The sequence below is a fragment of the Homalodisca vitripennis genome, chromosome 4 (assembly GCF_021130785.1).
Source record: "Homalodisca vitripennis isolate AUS2020 chromosome 4, UT_GWSS_2.1, whole genome shotgun sequence".
Taxonomy (NCBI): domain Eukaryota; kingdom Metazoa; phylum Arthropoda; class Insecta; order Hemiptera; family Cicadellidae; genus Homalodisca; species Homalodisca vitripennis.
In genome coordinates, this window is record NC_060210.1 from 8,092,946 (window position 1) to 8,117,544 (window position 24,599).

The following is a 24,599-nucleotide window of genomic DNA, read 5'->3' on the forward strand; positions in this document are numbered from 1 at the left end:
AATGGTTCTCTATTTGTGTCAGGGTTCCAGATTACACTTCCCTATGAGGCTTTGTGACACGATATTAAACAAAGAGACGGAATAAGTAGTCGAGATATAGTTTTCTTCCAATGAGAAATGACCATCACTTGCCTCAAGGATGCAAGAGGACAGTATATGCATTTTTCACAAAAGAAACAATTTTATTTTTGTGATATTTTCGTATAATTTTGTTATAAAAGATACCATTGATTTCTCTATTTTGTTATAAGATACTAACATCTGGAAAGGCTAAATCAATATTACGGTGTTAGAAGACGTAAAACAAACAAGTATGCATTAGTGTTTAGTGTTCAATGAACCTCTTTTATTCTTATATATGTAGCCTGTGCATTATAACATTCACACCATCATGAAGATACAACAAACATACCTACTTTATTTTCACTTATTTCGAAATTATCTTTTAATGAATTTCGAGCGTTAGTTAATTTTATACGGTAATTTTGATTATAAATTATTAACATTCATGTATTTTACGACGATCCGCTCAGTTTCTACAACGCTGAGCACTCTCTATGTTCTTCCATTTATTTATGTTAATTGATCAAAATACTTGACCAATCATATAGTTTATTATCGATATTATGTAATTTATATCGTTTAATTTACCCGTTACCATTACGTTTTAAGTGAATAAAATATGACTTCGAGTATGTAACAGTACAGTATATGAGAAGTTAACTGTGATGGTGATGATCACGTACATTAATTCTGTAACCACATTTTCTCTGATTTTATAGCAAAAGATACCTTTTAATATTGTATTTATAATTTCGAACATGATATCCATAATATTATGTAATACCGTATCTTTAAAAAAATACTTACTGGCAGTAATTTGTCTTACCAACATACTTGTCAGCTGATATAATCAGCACAATTGGCTCTTTTTTAAATAAAGTATAATCTGTGATATTCTCAACTCATTCCTTCCTTCCTTCATTCTCAGTCAACGAAAATCTTGGTTATCCACTATATACAAACACGTGTTTTCACTAGTTCACCGGTGAGTTATATTGTTTTAAATATTATTGTGTGAAACCCTCTGGCAATATAGTTTACCAATATAAGTTTTGAATAAATCTCTTGTGCCCTAAAACTTTTATGTTTGATTTGTGACCTTCAGCAGGTGGCCTAAATCCAAAGTAAGAAACTGCCATTGTCCATTATAATAGCCTACTTATAGATAATTTATTTATTTGTTCATAGTTTCGTGTTGCAGTGAAACAATTCCGAAGAGACCTCCTTACAATTAAAAGCATCAATAAAGGATCTGTTATAGGTTATTGATAGTAAACAAAGAAGCATGTGTTTTGTTCTAGAGATGTAGTTTTAACTCTTGAAGCAGACTGGGTTTTATCACTTTAAACTTCAAGACTGGTATTAAGAGAATATAAATTCATAATAAAATCGATGGTTTACTGTAAATATTGGGTTTTGGGACAAGTGGAGTACAATTAATGTGTTTATTCGTGTTAGTATGAACAATTTATTAAATATGGAGATTAGGAACTACCAATAAAACAACTGGAACCATCTTTAGGTGTAAACTACCACAAGCTCCTCACGTGTGAGATTTAATGGGGTGATCAACCGAGGCGGAGAGAAAGAGTGGGGACAGAGCCGAGCAGTACCGATAAATCCCGAAAATTCCTGACAAACTCTGTACATGCGGCTAATAGCGACCTCAGTTCGGAACGGTTAATGAGTCGTTTTATATCCGAATTAATGAGTCTTCAATAAATTTGTGTAATTGTAATTGTATCATAAATCTTTGGTATTTATTTACAATACCGTGACCATGAAAAATGGACTTTTTTTTCATGGGTTGGGCATTTATAGCCAAGTGTTATTATCACAGGTGCATATAAACTGGGGGGAAAGTATATCATTGTATTATATTGATGCCTTTCGGGCATTATTGCATTAAAGATGGAAAATAACCGACAAAATTTTGTCGAACAACACTTGGAGGGTTAAGGATCAGGGGCATCACGTGATCTGGGATTCGACTTTTGCAAGCTCGAGTTAATTTTTTTTTCTAAAAGAGCAAGCAGTGCGCAGCACTGCGCAGCGGGCAGGCATCGTTGACAGGATTAACGTCATCATTTCAGTAAAAATTGCCAGAGGTACTGTCAAAAACAGAGTTTTCAGAGGATTTCAAAAAATCGTAACTCCTTTGATTTTCGTTGCCGACGAATTTTTTCTTCACTATTGTTTTCAGGAAAAATTGTAGTTTTCAGGAAAAAAAAATGAACATACCTTTCCATGGTCACGATTTTGTAAATTGATACCAAATCTTTATATTCGTAGCATTAGAGATCAGTAGGACTAAATTATTTTCATCATCCGTATTACATAAAATTTCTGTAATATAAGTGTAATATTTCTTACATAAATATAAATGTTTAAAATTGTAAACCAAAAATATACTCATATATGATCTTAAACTGAATTTGTCAGTTACAGTAATATAATATAATTAGCAAAATTTTGTATTTATTAATGATATCACGTGCTATGTTAGGTATTTAAGTCAGGTAGTTGTCATTGGTTTTGTCATATTTCTATTATTATGTTTTTGGTTGAATATTTACTCGCAAGTTTCTTTTTTAATCTTTTTTAATACCCTTAGTTTATTACAGCTATTACATAACTCTTATTACAGATTTTGTAGTGTAATTATTAATTTATTTACTACCAATTAAGGACTCCACATTATAATATGTTGCTTTTGCCCTATTAATTTGAATATATTCCAATAGCACAAAAAGATTATGACATTTTATTCGTTGTGCACCATCTCACATTTTGTAATTTGTCTTTGGAGTTATAAAGAAAGTTCAATATTAATATAATTAATTCGATATAATTTCTATGTTTTGCAGATATGTTCGTGTAAAGTGTCTTTGGAGTTATAAAGAAAGTTCTATATTAATATAATTAATTCCAATTTAGAAGTAAGTAAAAAGAATACGAGTAAAGAAACTCTAAAACAATTGTGGTTAGAAAAAATGTCACTATCACATTTAGGTTATGTTTATGTTTATACTGATGGATCCAAAACTGACACGAGCTCCTCACACGGGCTATCTGTAGTTGGCAGGAGGGGCCCCTCCATCCCCACTCTTTCTCTCCGCCTCAGTTGATCACCCCATTAAATCTCACACGTGAGGAGCTCGTTAAACTACCTAGTCATCATAAACATTTAGTGAGAAAAGTATTAAGGATAATAAAAAATAATAATAACGGATTTAACCCTCCGGCTGACGCGCATTTGAGCCTTGACTGGCACCCTGTTTTGGAGCTTCGTGCAGAGTTTTTAATTTTTTATCCTGTTCAATTAATTATTGGAGAAAACACAAAAGTGTTATACATCAAATTACTCTGCAGAATATGTTGTACAATATAAACATAATTATAATTTGACGTACCTGAATAATGGTGGATGTTTGATGGTCAGAACTCAAAACTTTGTATTTAAAAAGACACTTTGGTACTTTGGGATTATACCGACCACACCAGTATGAAGAACACAAAAATAGAAATTTATAGAAACAAACATGATAGAACGAAAAAAAAACAACTCTTCAATTACAAAATTACAAACTTACAAGCATTTCCAGGTATTGTGATCGGTATTGTTGTCGCTGTTATCTTATCTTTCTCGAGAATCCTGATTACGGCAGGCCGCGCGGCATCACGTGATTTGCACGGTACATAATTGCCTTTCCATTTCAATTCAATTTATATTTCTGATTAGCCCCTCTAGAATTTGATATTTTACTGATAGGTACTATCTCGAGGGATGTTTTTCTTTCGTCGACATCAGCGCGGGGCAGCACCGAAGGTGCTGTCGAAGCCCGCGCTGATGGCCGGAGGCACTCGCATTTTGGGTGGCGGAATGTGATCAAGAATAAAAACAAGTTTTGAGTGTTTTTTTAATAAAGAGTTTAGTTTGGTAAATGTTTGTTTTTGTTAAATTTTTGTGTTTGGAGAAATGTAGAGGTAAAACACGAAAGTACAACAAAGCGATGCACCAGCTGAACGGGCGGCGAGGCTCTGCAATCACGTTATCTACTAGACGCTCGACTTTGACCTCTGTCTGAGGATGGGGAGGGGTTTGCGATAAGACAATTCCTGTTTTATACTGACGAAATAGTCTTCTAAGCTAATCTAGTAATCAGTAGAAGCAAAATGTTAAATAACGATTCATGTCTGGGTGTGGTCGGTATAATCCCAAAGTACCGACACTTTTTTATATTATGCCATTAAAACAAAACAAAATTAATTTTATTTAAAAAATATAAAATATGCAAAATGTTCACTTACTTATGCACAAAAAGAAAATACATAGTTATAAACACTTATTTACAAATAAAATTACAATTGAAAAAAAACAAGACTATATACAAGCACTAACAGTTGCCGAGTCGCGTCACGTGGAAGTAGTCGGGAGCTTTTAGCGGTCAGTAAAAGAACAAATATTCATATATATATATATATAAAAGTGAATACATTATTAGAAGGCTTGGGATCTTGTGATTAAAGTGATATAACTTTTATGCTATTCGAGCGGTAATTATCGGAACTATGACGTAATTAGTAGACGACTCTGCCAGTTCACAGTGGGAATAAATGAGTCGTAATTTACGACGTTGCCAGCCGGAGGGTTAACTAACTAATTAGTAGACTAGGAGCGAATGCGGATTAATAGATAAGAAAGATGTACGTTATGTTGACCTAATCATGAAAGGTCTACTAACCCAACTTTAGGCAGGCGAGTCAGAAGTTTTTGGTAGCTTTATGAACAAAATATAATTTCTTACTTTTATTCTAATAGCCTGCAATATAATAAAGACCACCACTACAATCGAATCACGATATTCATGAGTATTGAATCCTCGATATTCATGACTGTCTAAAGACGTACAGTATAGTTTTGCTGGTTTTAAATGTTTAAAATTAAATATTAATAATAAATAAAATAACTATATTTATAAAATATTGGAAACAAAACAGTGTTATGTTCACCTACATTTTATTTAGACTGTCTTGAGTCGTTGTGACACAAAGAACAGATGCAAATCGTCATTGTACTTGCTGCCATTAGTCAAATACCAAGCACATGACTTAACTTTGAATTAATTTAGAGCAACAATATCAATATCAACTGAATCGGAGTCCATACACAACTGTGAATAACAAGTGAATTTCGTTCATTGTGGACAAAAACCTTAAATAAGGTGGATTTAATGTAGCCTACAAACCGTGAAAATTTCTACCACACAATTAAATGAATCATCATGTGTCATTACCATGACTTTGATAAGGTCTGGTCCATATATGGGGGGAGAATATGCAAGCCTACTCGTGGTGATCGGTCTTTGTGCTATATACTAATTTACTAGATCAAATAGAGCAGTTAACTTGAGCGAGCATGAGCTTGGAGATACAACCAACAACTTATTACTATTACTTGATTGCAGCCAACAGCTGCGTGTCGCAGTCCTGGGGGCGACGTAGTAGTGTTTGGATGAGCATTGAACGGTTCACTCTGGTTACTGTTGTCCCAGTCGATTGCTGTTGTCCCAGTCGATTGCTGAACCTCTTGGGTTCGAAATATGGCAATCTTTTTCGAAATATTGATCTCAGTGTATTTGGTTGGAGAGGAGTCCATAGATACTCAATTACATATAAACATCAGCCTAATTTTTGTACACTGATGTAAATATTATCGTTTTATATATGCAATATTTTATATGATATCTGTAGACTAACTACTAAATTAGAATTTGAAGTTTTTTTATTTGTTTTGTTTTTTATAGTATTTGCTAAAAAAATATTACTGAAATATAAATTTCTTACTTTATTCTAGCTTAACACATAAATTAATTAATTAATAAAAATATCCAATTACTCTTTTTAATAAAAGATTAAATTAATTTTTCCGAATATAAATTTCTTAATTTATTCTAGCTTAACATATAAATGAATTAATTAATAAAAAAAATCCAATTACTCTTTTTAATAAAAGATTAAATTAATTTCTCCTACATTCAATCTTATTTAAATAGTATCCATTATTTGTAATAACAAATGTTATTGGTATTGAAATACTTAGGGCTTGAGAAAGAGTAGCCTATAATGTAAGCCTATAGCATACATGAACAATCAGTCATCAACTATGAAGCCCTACCTGTTTATTTTGTTTATAAATATTTGTTATTTTAACATTCACCATTATACATTTTTAGTACAATTGTAATTGGATTACGATTGTACTTCTCTGCAGGAGTAATTTAAAATAGGGGAACCAAATAAAAAATGTACTACTCTTAGTTTCAAAAACATGTCAATTTTTTTACTTAGTAGTTTTCTACAATTTAGCGTTGTGTTATTAATGGTATCTAACATTTTATGCTTATAACAATACTAATATTTTTTTAGTGGACAACATACCATACCATTGAGCGCATACTGCCCCTTGTAGCAAAGACCTAAAATCAATTCCTATTTTTTAGATGCATCCATCCATTTCTGTATAAATTGTCAACATTGTTAGTGAGATAAGAAAAAGTTTTAAATAGTTTCACCATTTCGCCGTGTCTATGAAACGAAACAAGCTTGTTGCAACCGTATTTAAGCTGAGTTGAGATGCAAGACCGGAACAGATGCTAAAGTGCTGAGATCTAGGCCATTGCTTGTGCTCATGGGGCGTTTTTGGTGCTAGATCCTGAAATCGGCCACTCTGTGTGAAAAACAAACACAATCTTTTTCTATTTTTACTTGTAATGTTCATAAAAACTATCGCCTCTGAAATTACTATTTTTGTACTGTATATACCGTGAAAGAGCCATAAATTTGTTGATTAAGATTGAGTGGAAATCCTGTGAATTGCATTTTAGGCTTTTAAAATTGTATTATAGCTGTATAATTGTATAATAAACGGCCACAAACAATCAAATGATTATCGTCATTAATATTCATAACCATCTAAAAATACTGAAAACAAAATGGCAGATAAAATTTAGGTAATTGGTATTTCAATTAACAATATAGTTTTTCTGGTTTTAAATCTTAAAAATAAATATATTAGCGATAAATAAAAATCTTTCTATTTTTATTAAATGTTACTAACATAACAAAAACATTTACTTACCTTTTATTTCAAGGATAAACTTATATGACTACTTTTGTAACAAAGAACACACGTACATCATCATTGTTCTTGCCGCCATAGTCAATAACCAAACACAATTTCACTTTGAATTAATTTTCAAGCACGATTTTACTTTGAGTGTCGAACTGAATTATATTTTATACTTTTAAAACTGTATTATATTAAAGCTATTTTTTATATGTTAAATAAATGTATTTGTTTCCGATCATATAAAATAACTAAACTTTATTTAAACTTTGTTTTAGCGGCGTAATACTTCCAATTATTGTAGTCAATTAGAAATGGTATTTCTGCAGAAACTGATGTTGTCTAAACGGCATTAATTTATTAAAAAGTCATAATCAGTTTGATTTCAACTAAAATCGTACATGATTTTTGGGTACTTTGGGATTATACCGACCACACCCAGACATGAATCGTTATTTCACATTTCGTTTCTACTGATTACTAGATTAGCGTAGAACAATATTTCGTCAATATAAAACAGGAATTGTCTTATCGCAAACACCTCCCCATCCTCAGACAGAGGTCAAAGTCGAGCGTCTAGTAGATAACGTGATTGCAGAGTCTCGCCGCCCGTTCAGCTGGTGCATCGCTTTGTTGTACTTCCGTGTTTTACCTCTACATTTCTCCAAACACAAAAATTCAACAAAAACAAACATTTACCAAACTAAACTTTTTATTAAAAAAACACTCAAAACTTGTTTTTATTCTTGATCACATTCCGCCACCCAAAATGCGAGTGCCTCCGGCCATCAGCGCGGGCTTCGGCAGCACCTTCGGTGCTGCCCCGCGCTGATGTCGACGAAAGAAAAACATCCCTCGAGATAGTACCTATCAGTAAAATATCAAATTCTAGAGGGGCTAATCAGAAATATAAATTGAATTGTAATGGAAAGGCAATGATGTACCGTGCAAATCACGTGATGCCGCGCGGCCTGCCGTAATCAGGATTCTCGAGAAAGATAAGATAACAGCGACAACAATACCGATCACAATACCTGGAAATGCTTGTAAGTTTGTAATTTTGTAATTGAAGAGTTGTTTTTTCGTTCTATCATGTTTGTTTCTATAAATTTCTATTTTTGTGTTCTTCATACTGGTGTGGTCGGTATAATCCCAAAGTACCGATTTTTGGTATGTTAATAGTTCCCCCCCCCCCCCTCCTGAGAGAAAGAGACTTTTGTCCCCGCACTTAGTCCTAATTAATAGTCCTTTCGTATATTCATTGTACCAAATTTAAAATGTTCAAATAGTTTTCTCAAGTGCGTTTTTACAACGTTGTGTTTGTTTTGACTTTCCTTGCAGTGAAAAACTGTTTGATTTCCACGTTTAAGTCTCATTTTTATATCCTCACTATAAACTGGATATTTCAGATGTAAAGGAGCAAGGGCCATATCTTGTAATAATTTGAAACATTGTTCAATGTTTAAATATACGTTTTGAGACAATAATTGCAGTTCATTGCCATTGCTCCTGCCGATGTCACTAGCCTACTCGGTACGTAAATGAAATTAAAACAGCTGGCGATGATTAATTATGAATGTTTATAGGTTAAATGTTGTATTTGATAGTATCAATATTATAATTGATAATCATGATTCGAATTTGTTAGTGGTTGCTTATTATGTTGCAGCCTTCTAATGTTTAAAAATTCCTTCTTTTTTTTGTTAAAATAGGTATCAGTATTTTAGATCTATGGTAGAGAAATTAAGGGATTCCCTACATTCAGGGAGTTACTCCCTCATTCAAAAATTTTTCTTATAGGTCTTTGCTCACTTTTTCCTTGTTATAAATTGTGAATTTGGACAATCTATTACAGAATAATAGGCTTGACGTAATATGTTTCAGTAACCTGATACCGTGGTAACATGTTACCAGTTGATCCAATCTCAGTAATAGCATCATGCTGTTACTGAAGTGACATTACTAAGTTGCAAGTAAACTGATACCGTGGTAACATGTTACCAGTTGATCCAATCTCAGTAATAGCATCATGCTGTTACTGAAGTGACATTACTAAGTTGCAAGTAAACTGATACCGTGGTAACATGTTACCAGTTGATCCAATCTCAGTAATAGCATCATGCTGTTACTGAAGTGACATTACTAAGTTGCAAGTAAACTGATACCGTGGTAACATGTTACCAGTTGATCCAATCTCAGTAATAGCATCATGCTGTTACTGAAGTGACATTACTAAGTTGCAAGTAAACTGATACCGTGGTAACATGTTACCAGTTGATCCAATCTCAGTAATAGCATCATGCTGTTACTGAAGTGACATTACTAAGTTGCGTAAACTGATATACCATGTTACCAGTTGATCCAATCTCAGTAATAGCATCATGCTGTTACTGAAGTGACATTACTAAGTGAACTGATACATGTTACATGTTACCAGTTGATCCAATCTCAGTAATAGCATCATGCTGTTACTGAAGTGACATTACTAAGTTGCAAGTAAACTGAGACTAAATCTTCATGTGGAGCCCCATTTACACATAGAATAAAAAATTTACTAACTCACTACAATGTATAATATTTAGACTGACTGACTGATAAAATATAAACTGGTTATTATTTATTTTATAGTGCCGAACACTCAAATGATCGATATTCATGAGTAACAAATCCTCGATATAACTATTTGTACCAAAATATGTTATATAGGTATTTCATATTGTATAGTTCAGCTGTTTTTATATCTGAAAAAGTAATAATCTTATGATGAATAACTCTTTAAGGAATTTGGACGTCATATGACGTCTTCTTTTGATAGGATAAAATGAGTAATGGATGAAATCCAAAAAATTACCAAAACGAGTAAAAAATTAAAGTCATTCAAATCTCTTAAACAATGTTTATTTACATTTGAAAGCTTAATAAAAAAGGACTACATGTTCTACAAGTCAATATTTTGAGTACTTTTTCTAAATCAAATGTCTTATTTCCTCACTACGGCAGACTCGTTTAATATTGCATGACATTTGGACAACAGTAACAAACTAGATGGTTCCTCAACAAATATAAGTCACTCTCACAAGATAAATATGGCCACAGTATGCAGTATAAAAGGAATGGCTAGTATAATGTGGCAGCATATTCTGACAGCAAAGCGATGCGCGCTCAACGCGACCTTGAGTCAGTGGCTTCTACCAGGTGGCTACTGTAATCTGGTGGTAAAATCATATTACAAGTAAGCACCACTCAATGATTTCAGCAGTTCCACAAACCGCCGAAAACAACCTATCAGGTCCCCCTGGGAAATTCACTACTATTAGGCTACCTGGACACGGTCATTTAAGTAACAGCTGGGCTGCATGATTTGGCGTTCTCATAACGACTTTGTGGTATGGGTTACTAGGTAACAAATATCCAAGAGCTTACCTTTTTGCAGACGAATTCAATATGTTCAGCAAATTTCAACTGCTTTATCTATTAATAGACCATGAATTCTCTTTTGTTTCGCATGCACCAATAATTAATTTCCAATAAAAAGTGTAGGAATTTTGACAATCACTTTTTGTGAAGTTAACAAATATTCTTTAATTTATGATTGTGTTTACAGCTGATTCAGATGGCCTAGATGTTATAATTCAGACATTGAACTTCATTGGTGGATTATATCGTTGTAGCAGGGAAATGATTTTTTTATTTTAGGAAAATCCAAATTTTTTGCAACAACACTGTTGAGAACTCTTCCTATAGTATATGTTCTAATGTAGAATGAAAACATTAAGGCTGAGCAGATATGAAATAAGAAAGTTATATTGACTGGTTGGCTCTAAGGTAGGTTAGTCGGCCCACAGTTATGACGGTCAGTCCTCAGGTAAGCTGGTCAGGTCTGACAATTAGGTTTGGTGAGTTTACATTATTTCACCTCCACACCTCCAATACCAACAGTTTAAACCTAGAACTGGCTGAAGACTCGAGTTCTTTGTATACGTTTCCCCCTTGACAGAAGACCTGTTGGGAGCCTTTTAAAAGTTTTCTTAATGTATTTATTCACATCTGAATACAGGTTGTGGTGTAATCTATACAATATTACACTCAGAAAGAAATGCTAAGTACTTTGATACAAAATACTCGAGATTCACATAAACAAACAACTTAACAAATTAAAAACTTGGGTAAAAACATCATAATGAAATTTCACTGCAGCACCAATGAAAATTTCATGTAATACATTTTCTGATTCTTGATTGAATTTATTTTAGAGAGTTATACTGTTTTGATTGTAAATATTTTCCTAACAAATTTGGGATTCGGCAGTAAAAATAAAATAAAAGTTCAATTTTATTCAACAAAACCATTATCATTATTTCTGTATACCAACTCATATTCTTCTGTATAAATGATAATGGTGATAATAATTCGCACTATCACTAGAAAAGTGGCACAGCCGAAAAAACTTAGTTTATCGGGAGAACGAAAAAACAATATGCTCATTAAATTGTCATACAAAAGACATAGTGTCGTAACTGAAATTACCAATGATTTTTCACGCTCTATTCAATAGCAAACTGTCATATCTGTAACTGTTTTGGAGATTTTTAAACTTTAAATTTGTTGTAACTTACATTGTATTTGTACGTACACCACCATGTCCCTATAACTAATATCATCACACAGACATATCTGTTCTTACACCATTATGTAAAAATAATGCTTTCCTTTTCCTGAAAAGACATAGCGACGTAACTGACATAACATATAGTGTGCAATTCATACGCAATGAATGGCATTGTACATTTTATGTTGGCAGCACTACCTGTAACCAGCTGCTAGCTTAGAGGAACATAACAAACAACATAATCAAACTTTGACAGTACTGTACATGCTTCTTTGCTTTCATGATTGTTGTTTGTGTCGGAAGTTTTTCAGTTTTCTTTTCTTAAATATGCCTATTTTATTAATAAGCAGTTTGATTATAAATTAGTAAAACTTTTCATTTGAAAATGGTTTTTAGTAACAATGAGGACGATCTACCTTTATCAATATTCCAAGAAAACTTAATCAAGCCTACCAATACTGTGAATGATAATTCAGGTATTGTCAACAATGATAGCCTTTTAGATGACGAATTTCCAAACTGTGATTTTGCATCTTGCAATAATTATATGTATACGCTTTGTGACACCTGCAACATTTTGATATGCCAAGAGCATGCTGAAAAAAGCAATTGTGACTTTGGTCACAACATAGTTTTATTTGAACTCCTCTAGTCGAGGTTGCAAACACGAGAGGAAAAATTCTACATGTGAAATAGGGATTTGTAAGGGTGAAGTTAATGCGGCTTGCCCTAAATGTTTCCGTTTTCTTTGATTCAATCACCTCGATAACAGTAAATGTATCAACGACTACAAGATAGAAAAGGACCATGTCATCATAGGAAATGTTATTTCGATAAATCCAAGTTTATTGTAGTTTCTTAAATTGTAGAAGTTGAGGTGACACATTTTATAGGCCTTCTAAGGTGCTCTCGATTTGTAGCATTTCAGATGATTGTAAAATATTTTTCCTATACAAACACAGGACCTGATTTTGGTGATTTTTTTAGTTGCTTTCTATATAACAGTACAGACACAGTCCCTTTCATTTTGAGTATTCCCTTTAAATAATTTGTATCGAGAATTTTATTTTAAGAACAGAGACTGCAAAAATGTAAATTGTAACTGTCCTTTACAGTGTTGTCCGAGTATAAAACCAATTCAAAATTGTCATCGTTTACAGGTTCAGCCTTCTCTTGAATAAGTTGGAACACACATGTTCCTAGCTCATTAACGCCTCACCTACCTTCACCTTCATGCAATGCGCAACAAAAAAAACTTGATGTTTTACCAATTCACAAATCGTAAAGTTCAAGCAGTTAAATTTTGACTTGTAAAATAAAGAATAAACTGCTTGTAAGCTATAACGAGTCACAATAAGAGAAACACTTGGGTCTACAACTATCACCTCAAGGAGGTTTGACATATTCGGCATCCACTTCATTTTTACATTTGGACGACAATTCATATTTTTGTCGAAGATTATCTAACAACAGAGATTTCGTCCTCTTTGAAGGTTCGTTTTTTTGTTTGGGCAGTACAGTCTCAACATCAAGAGCAACTGTGACGTCCACATCATAAGTAGTGGTTCGGGAATTTTCCTCTTTCTACTTTGTTATTGGATTGGGTAATTGTTCCCTAGGGTCATTTTAAAAGAGACATACGTCAAAACTACAAAGTATTAAAACTGACACAAATTTTTATCGGCAGGGCAATTTTGTTATGGAAAGAGGCATATGTCAAAAAGTGTTAGTCTAGACAAAATAAGTGTTTGTTGTCATGCAAGAGTTTTAGCATCAAAAGTGGTGTAAATATGTTAGTTTACAATAACAATTCTCACCACACCTAGTCAGAAGTGCTACTGTTCTTGTTTAGACTGTAGGAGTCCCAGCAAACTCTAAAGTGCGCTGGGAACTCAAAACAGAAATGTGGAAATATGGCATAACTCAAAAACGTCAAATTTAGATTTGTGCCACTTTTTTTACTAATAGTACAAATTAATGTTTTAAATCTTGCAAGAAAATTCACACTTTTAGGTAATTTGGTATACTTTTACTAATTTAAAAATTTTAGCCTACTTTTGCTATACAAAATACTTTAATTTTATTTGTGATTCCTTTTAAATGTATGTTTATAAATGTATAATTTCTTGGCAATCCAAATGCTTTTTAGGTTTTTTTTGTAAAGTGAATATTTAAATAATAAGATACAACTAAGTAAGTATGAGATTTTTCTGAGTAACCCATAAATATTAAGAAAAACTAAGAAATTTGGATCCTTATTGGATAAGGATCAAACCAACCATTTATACGCAAACTATATACTTGCTATACTTTAAATATATAATTAATTGGATACTTAAAGTATATCATTAAAATGAAACATCTCCCTTAGTTATGCAGCTAAAAATAAGTTAGTAAAACTGTTTGAGGTTTAACTTTGTTCTGATACGGAAAAACTCATTATAATTTTGACACACCAGCTCTTAAACTCCATTCTACATCTATGAATAATTTTGGGATGTTGACGATAGAAATTATATAGAACATAATACGTTGACTATCTATGTGATTTCAGTGAAACAGACAAGGGCAACGTAAAATACAAATTCAATATTCGTAAAACAAATATGCTGAAGTTAAAGTTCATTTTCAACCATTGTGTTGCAGTGACTGACAAAATGCCAGAACTCCAGGAGCTCCAGAAGAACCTTGCAGCTGCTAGGCTGTCAGAGGAAGGGCAGGGGTCGGGGACAGAATCCGATTCCGATGATACAATCCCCGAGCTGGAGGAGGCGGGAGCAGCTGGTGGAGCCGGAGGAGCCTTCCCCACCTCTGGCCTCTCCATGGATATGGTCAGCAAGGCAAAGCAGTCTCGTGGCGAGAAGAAGGCTCGAAAGATCATGTCGAAACTGGGCCTCAAGCCTGTAAGTGGCATGTTTGTTCCTTTTTTAACATAATTGTATTAGCCTACTGTTATTGATCCTTGTGATGTAGTACATTAAGTATATCATGTCAGTTTAGGTATACATACCATCAGATTACTAAAAATTAAAAAATTATATGTTTGTAGCAGTTTATTATAATTACTTGCACTTCAGAAGTAATTTTTTGTTTGTACCAACTGTCTATTTAAATCATACCAAAGTAGTTTTTAAACTATTGAAAATTATAATTAACAATATATTATTGAAAAGCATTAAATCAAAAGTGTGAAAAACTGTGAAGTGAGATGAAAATGCCTTTAAAAAGGCAGAGTTAGGGCTATCAAGTCCTGTAACCACTCAACTATGGTAATAAAACTAAATACTGCTTCTAAACCATAAGATTCTGGTAAGGTACAAAGAAACAACATAATAACGTAGCATATGCTATTAAAATAAATTAAAAATTATAGTCACGGCTGATTAAAATTTTACTAACCACATAAACAATAAATAGTTACTAACAACATGATATTTGAATTCTTCTTGTATATTTTTGGGAAGCACATTGTCTTTGTTCTCAGTGGTAGGGTATCAGTGGTTTGCAGACAGTTTTCACACCTCTTCCATGCCACCATTAAGCCATCCAATTGTGCTTTAAGATGTTGCCTGTTCCATTTCAAATCAACAGTCTCTGACCAATGAAGTTTACCAAGTTTCTTTTTTGGTAGCAATTAACTAGTACAACAAAGCTTTTTGAAATTTTTTTAAGTTACAAATTGTCAGAAACAACCAAAAATAAATTTTGATCTATATTTTCAACTATTGTTGACTTCTAATCTGACAGCACTAGTTTATTTAAATTCATTTTGTTTTTAAGGATTTTTATATAAAATATGAGGAACTTCTTTGAATAATTAATATCATGAAAACTGTATTTAAATTTTTGTTCAAATTCTACAAAAATATACAAGAGGTATAGTATTGAATTAGAATTCCCCTTTTCCGATTTTATGTGATTGTACTTTTAGTTCTGACTTACTACCTACTTATCTTAAGGGCAATTGGTACTTGGTTCTTCTTGTTCCAAGAAAGAACTAATTGATTTTTGGATCATAAGATTAAAGGACACTGGTACATCTTTACGATAACTCTTTCGTCACTGTTCGTTCTGTTGTGTCTTTAAATACTCTCGTATATCTGTTTGTTTTCATAAAAAATAATGGAATATTGATTTCAAATTCTCTTTACCATGGATTGTGTTTTTATATTGAAACACTGAACATCTGGGAACGTTATATAATGTTATATTATTAGTATGTTATCATTATTACATAATTGTATCTGTACTTAATTTCATTTTGAACCTAAAAAGGCAATTAAATCAAAACAACATCTGAGTTGGTAAAGTTGTGGTGGTGGTCAACATCTAACTGCGAAGTGTTGAGTAATTAGGCTGACTCAAAGATTACAGAATAAAGAAGTTTTATTTTTATTTTGTCCACTTCTGATCTGAAAATCACATGTTGGGAAATCTCTGCTTTACACTGCTTTACTTTTGTTAATTAAACTTGATATAGCATTTTTTGTCAACAGATCCAAGGTGTGTCAAGGGTTACAATAAGGAAGTCTAAGAACATCTTGTTTGTCATCAACAAACCGGATGTTTTTAAGAACCCAGCCTCTGACACATACATCGTCTTTGGAGAAGCTAAGGTGAGTGTTAATTCAATTTGTAACATTTCCTAGAATAAGATTAATGGATTTAGGAGGAAAAATATGAATATTTGAACTTGTTCGCTGGGTTGATACTCAGCATTATTACCCAAACATGTGCCGATCAAAAAAGATTTCACACTTGCTACTGTCTTATATTATTGTACATTGCAACAACACCTGTATTGCAAGTATCATGTTGAATTCATTATGTTGAACATTTTCTCCAGATTGAGGACCTCAGTCAGCAGGCACAGGTCCAGGCTGCAGAGAAGTTCAAGACCCCTGAGGTGACCACAGCAGCCGACGCTGGAGGCAGCACAACGGTAAGTGTCTCAGATAGCCAGTTATTCAAAAGTGCATTTTCTAAATAATTTAATTAATTTCAGTTTTGTAAGGTATTTCAACATACAATTGTAACAGAATATTAACTTCTGCTTAATGATATAAGAGATCCGATTTATTACGTACCTACCACCCACCTTGTTTAAATCACGCACATTTATGAACATGAATTGAACTTGAAGCTTAAAAAGTAATAAGATAGGCTTTTAGAGAAACTAGGTGTTTACTTCAATTACTTCTGGGACCACTTTAGATGATAGGCAAACTTCTTTTATTAGAAATTACGCAAAAGCAGTAATTAAATATACAACAGTTGCAGTGTTGCAATTTGAATGTAATGTCATATTTATTATCAAGTTATTTTTGAACCATCCAGTCTTCTTATCTTATATCCAAAAATGTTCAAGGGTATATATTGCTACATTTACTAAAATGTTGTGTTGAGAGTGGTTCCCTTCAATTCATTTCTTATAGTAGTTAGATAACTTTTGATCAATATAGGATGGGTTTTTTTTGCTCTTCAAGTGCGATGGAAAAGGGGGACATAGGTTGTTGCCTGATTTGTGTTGTTTTGTGTAAAAATAGATACCCACCTTTCCTTGGAGCTTATTAGTATTAATATTTTATTTAGAGTACAACGAATTGTGATTGTCTCTGTTAGGGCTAATAACTAAAATTATGAGACATCAGGATGTATTTATAGTATTGTCGAATGATGTGGCTGAATGTTCTTGTTCCATAGTTGGTAGCCCCGATCCAGGAGGAGAGTGAGGAGGAGGAGGTAGACGAGACGGGGGTGGAGGAAAAGGACGTGGAACTCGTCATGTCCCAGGCCAATGTCAGTCGAGCAAAGGCTGTCAAAGCTCTACGGAACAATCAAAACGATATCGTAAATGCAATCATGGTAAGTTAGCATTAATATGTTGTTAATAAGAATTTTTCTACCCTTTAGAATTTGGAACAACCTGTTTTATTGAGTTTTGTTTAGGACAAACATATGGATGATTTATAGTGAATCTGAAATAAATGTAAAAAAAATATAATTATTAATAAATTTAATTAGATAAGATGTTACTGTAAAGGTATAAAATCAATTAATATGGTTGATCATTTATACTAAAAAATATCTGAATTACTGAATAGAAGGGCAATATGAAAATACATACGGACCTTGAGAGATTTTGGATGTCATTATGATTTTGTTAAAACAAGTGCTCATTCTTGACAGTGGACATCACTTGAAGAGGTGGCTAGAATCATTTTGGACTTAATACCAACAAAAAAAGAGGAAATTAAAGGAAAAATAAGGTTTAAAAATAGTAATAGATAAACTTTGTTTTATACTTTTGCATTACTATGTTCGTATTTCTTGTTTACTTTGATACCAGGATAAGAGAGCAGTTACAAATAAATTATTAACCACATGTCCTGTTTAAGTTTTTTTTTTTTTTTTTGCTTATTTCAATGGTAAATAACCGAAATCCTGCTTCATGTCTCTTATAAAAGTAATTTCCTCACATTCAAAGATTGCAGACTGTTAATCTATTAAGGTTGGCAAGAAGGTAACATGTTTACTACAAATGTAATTGTATCATTCCATCGGAGGATTGCTTTTTATATTAACTGTGTCTTAGCGTTAAATATTATTACTAAAATAAACTTAAATTAGCTTATAGTAAAATCTAATTTTGGTAAAAGACAGATCCAGTTCATAGAGAAACATTGATTTATATGAATCTCAATTTTAATGTATCCGAGGCCCCACTTATAACATCTCAAATCCAATACTGGTTTCACTTCAGAAACTTAAGTATTTCAATGGTAACGAATTGTTAAGTGTATGATTATCTGTTAATACTAATGGTTTCATAATTTATATTTAATGTGGATTTTCCTATGGGAAACCATTTCGTTAAATATAAATTATAACCTTTTCAAGGCAGAATATGAGTTTTTTTTTCAGAAAAGAATGAGTTTCACATTTGTTTCTTTCTTATAAAGCAGGATCTCAAGAAACAAAAATACTGTTTTGTCTGATATTGTTTCGATAAGTAATAAAATAAACAGAGTAAGTAAAAGAGATATATAAATGAGTACTGAATATTGCTATATATAAAGTCTTACGTACATAATCATAAAATAAACTGATATTTCAAATTAAACCAATTTTACCAACCAATTGTTTAATCGTATTTAAAATATAAGCTACAAAAGTGAATGTAAAGGTTGAAATGCATCATCTAATTTGTCTAAAATGCAAGAAAACATGTTTACAATACATAATTGTATTCTGCTCAGGTATATTCAGCTGGTAGCAATATATTTAATGTTTCAAAAACCTTACATGTATACTCAGGACTCAAATTACATGGAATTGGAAAAAAAACATTAATCAGTTATTTATAAAAAAGTGATGACCAAGCAGTAATCTACATCTGTTTTGGTTTAGTCGTTAACACTAACACACAATTATGAAATTGTTCACAACTGTCTTGATATGTACAGTTTTCAATGTTAGTTATGTTTTAGTCATTTTACTAATTTTTAGCAAGTTTTATATTTATATTATCATTTTTTTTTAATGACTGTAGCAACCTTGCTTCTTAATCTAAGTAAATTGTCTAAAATTCTGTTTACTTAACAATTCATTTTCATTGAGACACAAAAATCTATTTTTCTGAGTGAATTCTTTTTTGTTATGAGATGAGTTCCTTCTATTTATATTATTTTTTGCTTAATGTTATACTTGGAGCCTCAGCTGCAATGCTGGCAGCTTATGGTCTCTCTTAACTGAGAATGAGAACTGAGATTAACTTTACTTTATACTCAATATTAAGATTTTGATTCATTTATATGACTATATTAGTATTAGTTAAGTCATGTTACGTTTTAGTATTAGATTATGTACTTTCTCTCTAGTATTTAAGTAAGTATTTTGGTTTTTAAATTAATATCTAAAACGTGTATTCTTTTGTTTCAGGAACTCACAATGTGAAATGGTTGTTTAGGCAATATTTTATATTATCACTTCTCAGTCTACGTTCTAACTTCATTTCAACGATTCCTCTTATTTTAAGTGGTTTTATTATTGTGTCCTGCAAGAGCTTGTAGAAAATTAACATATGCTCAATCTCATTGAATTAAAATGTTTTCAGGATTTTGTATATAATACCATAAATCCATAAAAAAAGTTTTTGTGTACTTGGGATTAGGTATTTTATAGTAAAATCCCAAGTTTGTTAATTTGTGAATGGTTGTAATTAACATCTAGGGGCATTATTGTTACCCACCTGGCGGCAATTCATTGAACTGGTTTAGAGATTTGTTTGATTTAATTGTACAATATTTAAAAACTATTTTGTATGTAATAAAAATAGTTCATAGTGTATTTGTATTTATTCAATATCCATACTTCCCTATTTTTTATCGTACTACTATGTACTATTGTAATGTTTAATATTTTCATGATGGATGATCTGTCTGGATTTCCAGGTTATAAGTTTAGATAAGTTCAGCTGCCAATTTTAATTATTTAAAATAACACTTTCCCATCCTATGTCAGACGTCTTTTCTGGCATTGCAAATCCACAGGACTATCCTTTTGTCACAACTCTTCTGGCATATACATTCATGTGAACATAACTATTTAACTTTCTGGTTTTTTTTAGTAGGTGTCTACATAGTTGAAGACCACTGATAGATGTATGGAGGATTTCTAAAATTACAATTCTGCATTAGCTGTTTTTGTTTTATTTGAAAGAAAAGTATGTTATAGAAAGTCAAATTTACATCCTTGAATTTCTTTAAAAAAAACTGCCATTGGTACACAATATTATTACTGATTGCTGAATACAATAATACTACTCAAGTCATCACAAAAGTATATGAATAAAATAAAGTCCAAGGATATGCAGACGACATAGTCCTTATGGTACAGGGAAAATATACAAATGTTGTTGTTGATATCATGAATACCAACCTTCAACATGTACACAACTGGTGTCAGGGAGAGGGACTGAAAGTAAATCCCTCTAAGACAGTAGTTGTACCATTCACTAGGAAAAAGAACCTAGAGTCTCTTTCTAGGCTGAAACTCGCATCCACTCAGCTTGAGTGGTCAAAGACAGTCAAATATTTAGGACTGACTCTAGACCATAAGCTTACGTGGAATGATCATCTTAATAATATCCTGCACAAAGCAAAGTGGGCGCTCATGACGTCCAGGAGACTTGCAGGAATCTCATGGGGCGTAAAACCCCATATAGCACTATGGCTCTACAAAGCAGTTGTAAGGCCTCAAATCACTTATGGTTCATTAGTCTGGTGGACAAAGGTGAATCAGGTAACTGCCAAAGCCAAGCTTGAAAGCTTACAAAGGCTTGGCACAATCTTTGTAACCGGAGCATTCAGGAGCAGTCCCTCAGCGACCCTCGAGGTGGCTTTAGGACTTCTACCTCTTGATGTCCATATAAAAGCTGAAGCGCGTAAGTCAGCTTATCGGCTGATGGTTGCTGGCTTGTGGAGGAATGGCGCCATCACTGAAGCTGTAAACCCAAGCGCTATTCTCGAAATGGTCTCCGACATAATGAGAACGGAGTTCGTATTCAATAAGCCATTCTCTGTTGACTTCTACTCCAGAGATGAGTGGAAATCGCAAGATAACATCCCAACAATAAGAAAGAGCTTTGTCTGTTACACGGATGGCTCGCTTATTAAGGGTAGAACTGGATATGGAGTGTTTAGTCAATCCCCTAGAACTGCCCTTTGCGGCAGTTTGGGTCGGAACTGCTCCATATTTCAAGCCGAAATCTATGGTATCCTAGCCTGTGCCAACCTAGGCCTCACCAGAGGGTACCAGGGAATGAACATCTGTATAATGTCAGACAGTCAGGCAGCTCTTAAAGCTCTTGACTCCAACAGCATTGGATCCAGGCTTGTGTGGGAGTGCTTTAACACTCTCTGCAAGCTTGGATCACGCAACTGTGTGCGTCTTGGTTGGGTACCGGGCCACACAGGCATAGGTGGCAACGAATGCGCCGACAGGCTTGCCAAAAGCGGAGCAAGCATGCCATACACCGGTCCAGAACCGAGTTGTGGTATAAGCAAGTCAGCCGCTTACCAAAGTATAAACAAATGGTCCAGGAAGACACACCGCTTGCGGTGGCAGAGTCACCAAGGACAAGCACTCGGCAAAAGACTGCTTGCCGATTCTAGCTCCGGCTTCACCAGATGGCTGATGGGGCTGGGCAGGGTTCGGGTTAAGCAAGTGATTGCCTTGATCACTGGACACGGCCACTTCAGGAAACACCTAAACACTCTAGGTTTACGAAATGAGGACTCGGAGTGTAGACTCTGCAATAAGTCTGAAGAGACTGCAAAACACATAATACTGGACTGTGAGAGACTGGGAGCAAGGAGAAGGGCTCTTTTCGGTGATAAACAACCAGGCGACGAACCAGATGCTAGTATCGGGGAAAAGCTTCTTAGCCTAATTAAGGGCACAAAGATAGGCTTACCCCTCTAACATCAAAGGGGCACACAATAAGCTCAGGTTAACGTGTGAGGATCTATGAATCCACCCCAATATCCCAAAGCAAAAAAAAAAAAAAAAATATGAATAAAATACTTTAAAGTAGTACTGTAAAGCCTAGATTTTTTATTGCTGGCTGGCTTATTTTATGTACATTTATGGAAAATAACAAAATATTTCCTATTATACTTGTTGGACAGTGTTAACTACATCACTTATTTTAGCATCAATTATCAAACATACTGCACTAGAACACTGAAAATGCTATTTTCATGTATCATTCAATTTCCAATGATTCACGAGATAGCTGGATGTATGTGGAAAGGAACAAAGACTAACGAAATAACAAAGCTTTGTGAATCATTTGGTACGTAACTTGTGGTGATTGCGATGATTTTATGTACAATAGAATCCATTCAGGTCTAATGGTGACTACCAGTTCCAGGAACAAAAGAACTGATAAGCAAATAAAAAATACATTATGTATATAGTGACATTCATTTTCGGGTGGAGTTAGATATTCCTAGAGTTCACCAGTTTTTTCCATTAAGACTATTTCTCCAAATTACTACTCATCATTATACGTCTGATTAACTGTATACTATTTGACTTCCAAATCACTGACGATACAATTATAAAACATTAAATCACTGCTTTATCGTCACAGTAGCACAATTGTGCCTTCTATGAAAGCCAAGGGAAGAAAGAGACCGAGACTGCAAGAGGAACGGGAACGGATGTCCTCACTTTTAGTCTCGCACCCAAGCTACTATGCTTGAATTTAATATTTTTGTTGATATTGTTTATAGTGTATGAATTTATTTTGTAATAATTAAATAAAATTATTATATACAATAATTAAATACAATTAAATAAAAATTAAATAATTTCAATTTATTCTAACAAAGTAGATTTTTTTCTATTAATTATTTTAACCTTCACTTGTGGTTCTGAATCCCAGTCAATTACAAGACTATTTTACTACTTGATTAGTTATATTTATCTACCGGTTTGCCGCAAACTATTTAAAATTTGAATTGTGTGGTACTGGCCTGTTGCAGTAAATTCTAGTATTTGTGTGACAGTAACTAGAATATTATATTGTATTCTAATTCTTAACTATGTCGAAATTTAAAGATACTAGGTCTTTGCGAAGTTGGCTTATAGGCTGACCACCTGACAGAATCCTTCTTGTAGAACCGGGAAATATAAAAACGTTTTCTGTCTCTAAGAACATATAAAATCAAATAATGATTGAATAGCACCTTGAATCAGGACCTGATTAATCTTAAAACGTCGCATTTTACACGACGTGGTCCTTGAAACTGTGAATGAAGGTCGATCTATGTTCACGAGCCTCAGCTGACACCGTCTCCGGTTGATCCAAGGTTGCCTACATTAGTATAATGAAGTTTGTTATGGTTAGTTCTACTCTTATGTCGCGGCAAGCCCCTTAAACACGTAACAATCTATTGGACAATTAAAATCGGACGACCGCTCGATCGCGTCAGGCCTCGGCTACTATACGAGCGGTAAGCTGTAAGTGGTAAAGCGTGCAGCGCAGAAGTGGCCGCTACAGTTTTGAATTTGGCGCGCGTTATCCGTCTGTTGCCGCGAACGCTGTAGCCAGCTGCGCCGACCTCTAGCCTTTAGCTCAAACAATAGGAGCCTCCTACCATCCGGAATTCTTCCGGACAGGTTCTGGTAGGATGGTTCCTGCTAGGTTTTCAGGCTGTGACCGGAGGTTGTGCTGGATTTTTTTTACCAGACCTGATATGCCACTTTTTGGATATTAAATAATTATCAGATTTTCGACAAGTAAAGTCCAAAAGTGGGCGTTTGGGTCCAACATGATGCATATTAATGAAGAATGAGCAGCAGAAGAAACTTGATAACTGGAGTTGTTGTGGATCAATGGAACCGCCCCGCCGCTCACGTCTTTCGTAGGCAAAATTGAGCGTTCTTATGTTCAATACAAACATGAAGCTTTAATTCGCTGATCTAACGCTTACTGCGCTCGTACGCAGTCGAAGCCTCGGTTTGGTCTATGAACGACTGTTTCTCTCATAGAGACTCGTTCCGATTAATCGTTAGATTACATGGGTTAAAACCAAGAAAGGGATATTACATTTTTGACACATCCTACCTCGATTGAACTACCTGCATTTACACCAGTTAACATTTGCGCAAGTATTGTGTACGACAGTAACAAATCGTTAGTCCAAACAGGCGCAAGAGATCTCGCGACTATTGCCGCAATCAGTGTCGGAAAGAGTACCGACACTGATCTGAAGAGTAATGTTATCT

The 24,599-nt window shown here is 33.6% G+C and overlaps 1 protein-coding gene across 2 annotated transcripts; it reads left to right on the plus strand.

Moving 5' to 3' along the window:
- Positions 1-916: 916 nt before the first annotated feature.
- LOC124358921 (nascent polypeptide-associated complex subunit alpha) lies at positions 917-20,150 on the plus strand. Of its 2 annotated transcripts, none has more exons than XM_046811181.1 (6): positions 917-1,048; positions 14,448-14,704; positions 16,298-16,417; positions 16,648-16,743; positions 17,505-17,666; positions 19,743-20,150. In XM_046811181.1, the coding sequence occupies exons 2-6, from the start codon at positions 14,459-14,461 to the stop codon at positions 19,755-19,757; spliced, it is 639 nt and encodes a 212-aa protein (XP_046667137.1). In that variant the 5' UTR covers positions 917-1,048; positions 14,448-14,458; the 3' UTR covers positions 19,758-20,150. The 2 variants fall into 2 exon arrangements, with proteins under 2 accessions (XP_046667137.1, XP_046667136.1); XM_046811180.1 differs by having other exon boundaries at positions 1,047-1,187.
- Positions 20,151-24,599: the final 4,449 nt, after the last annotated feature.

What these genes read in the sequence shown, in the direction of transcription:
- LOC124358921 (XM_046811180.1), top strand. An exon ending in CGAAACTGGGCCTCAAGCCT is followed by an intron (nt 14,705 to 16,297) that starts GTAAGTGGCATG and finishes TTTTGTCAACAG; the next exon opens with ATCCAAGGTGTGTCAAGGGT. An exon ending in TCGTCTTTGGAGAAGCTAAG is followed by an intron (nt 16,418 to 16,647) that starts GTGAGTGTTAAT and finishes CATTTTCTCCAG; the next exon opens with ATTGAGGACCTCAGTCAGCA.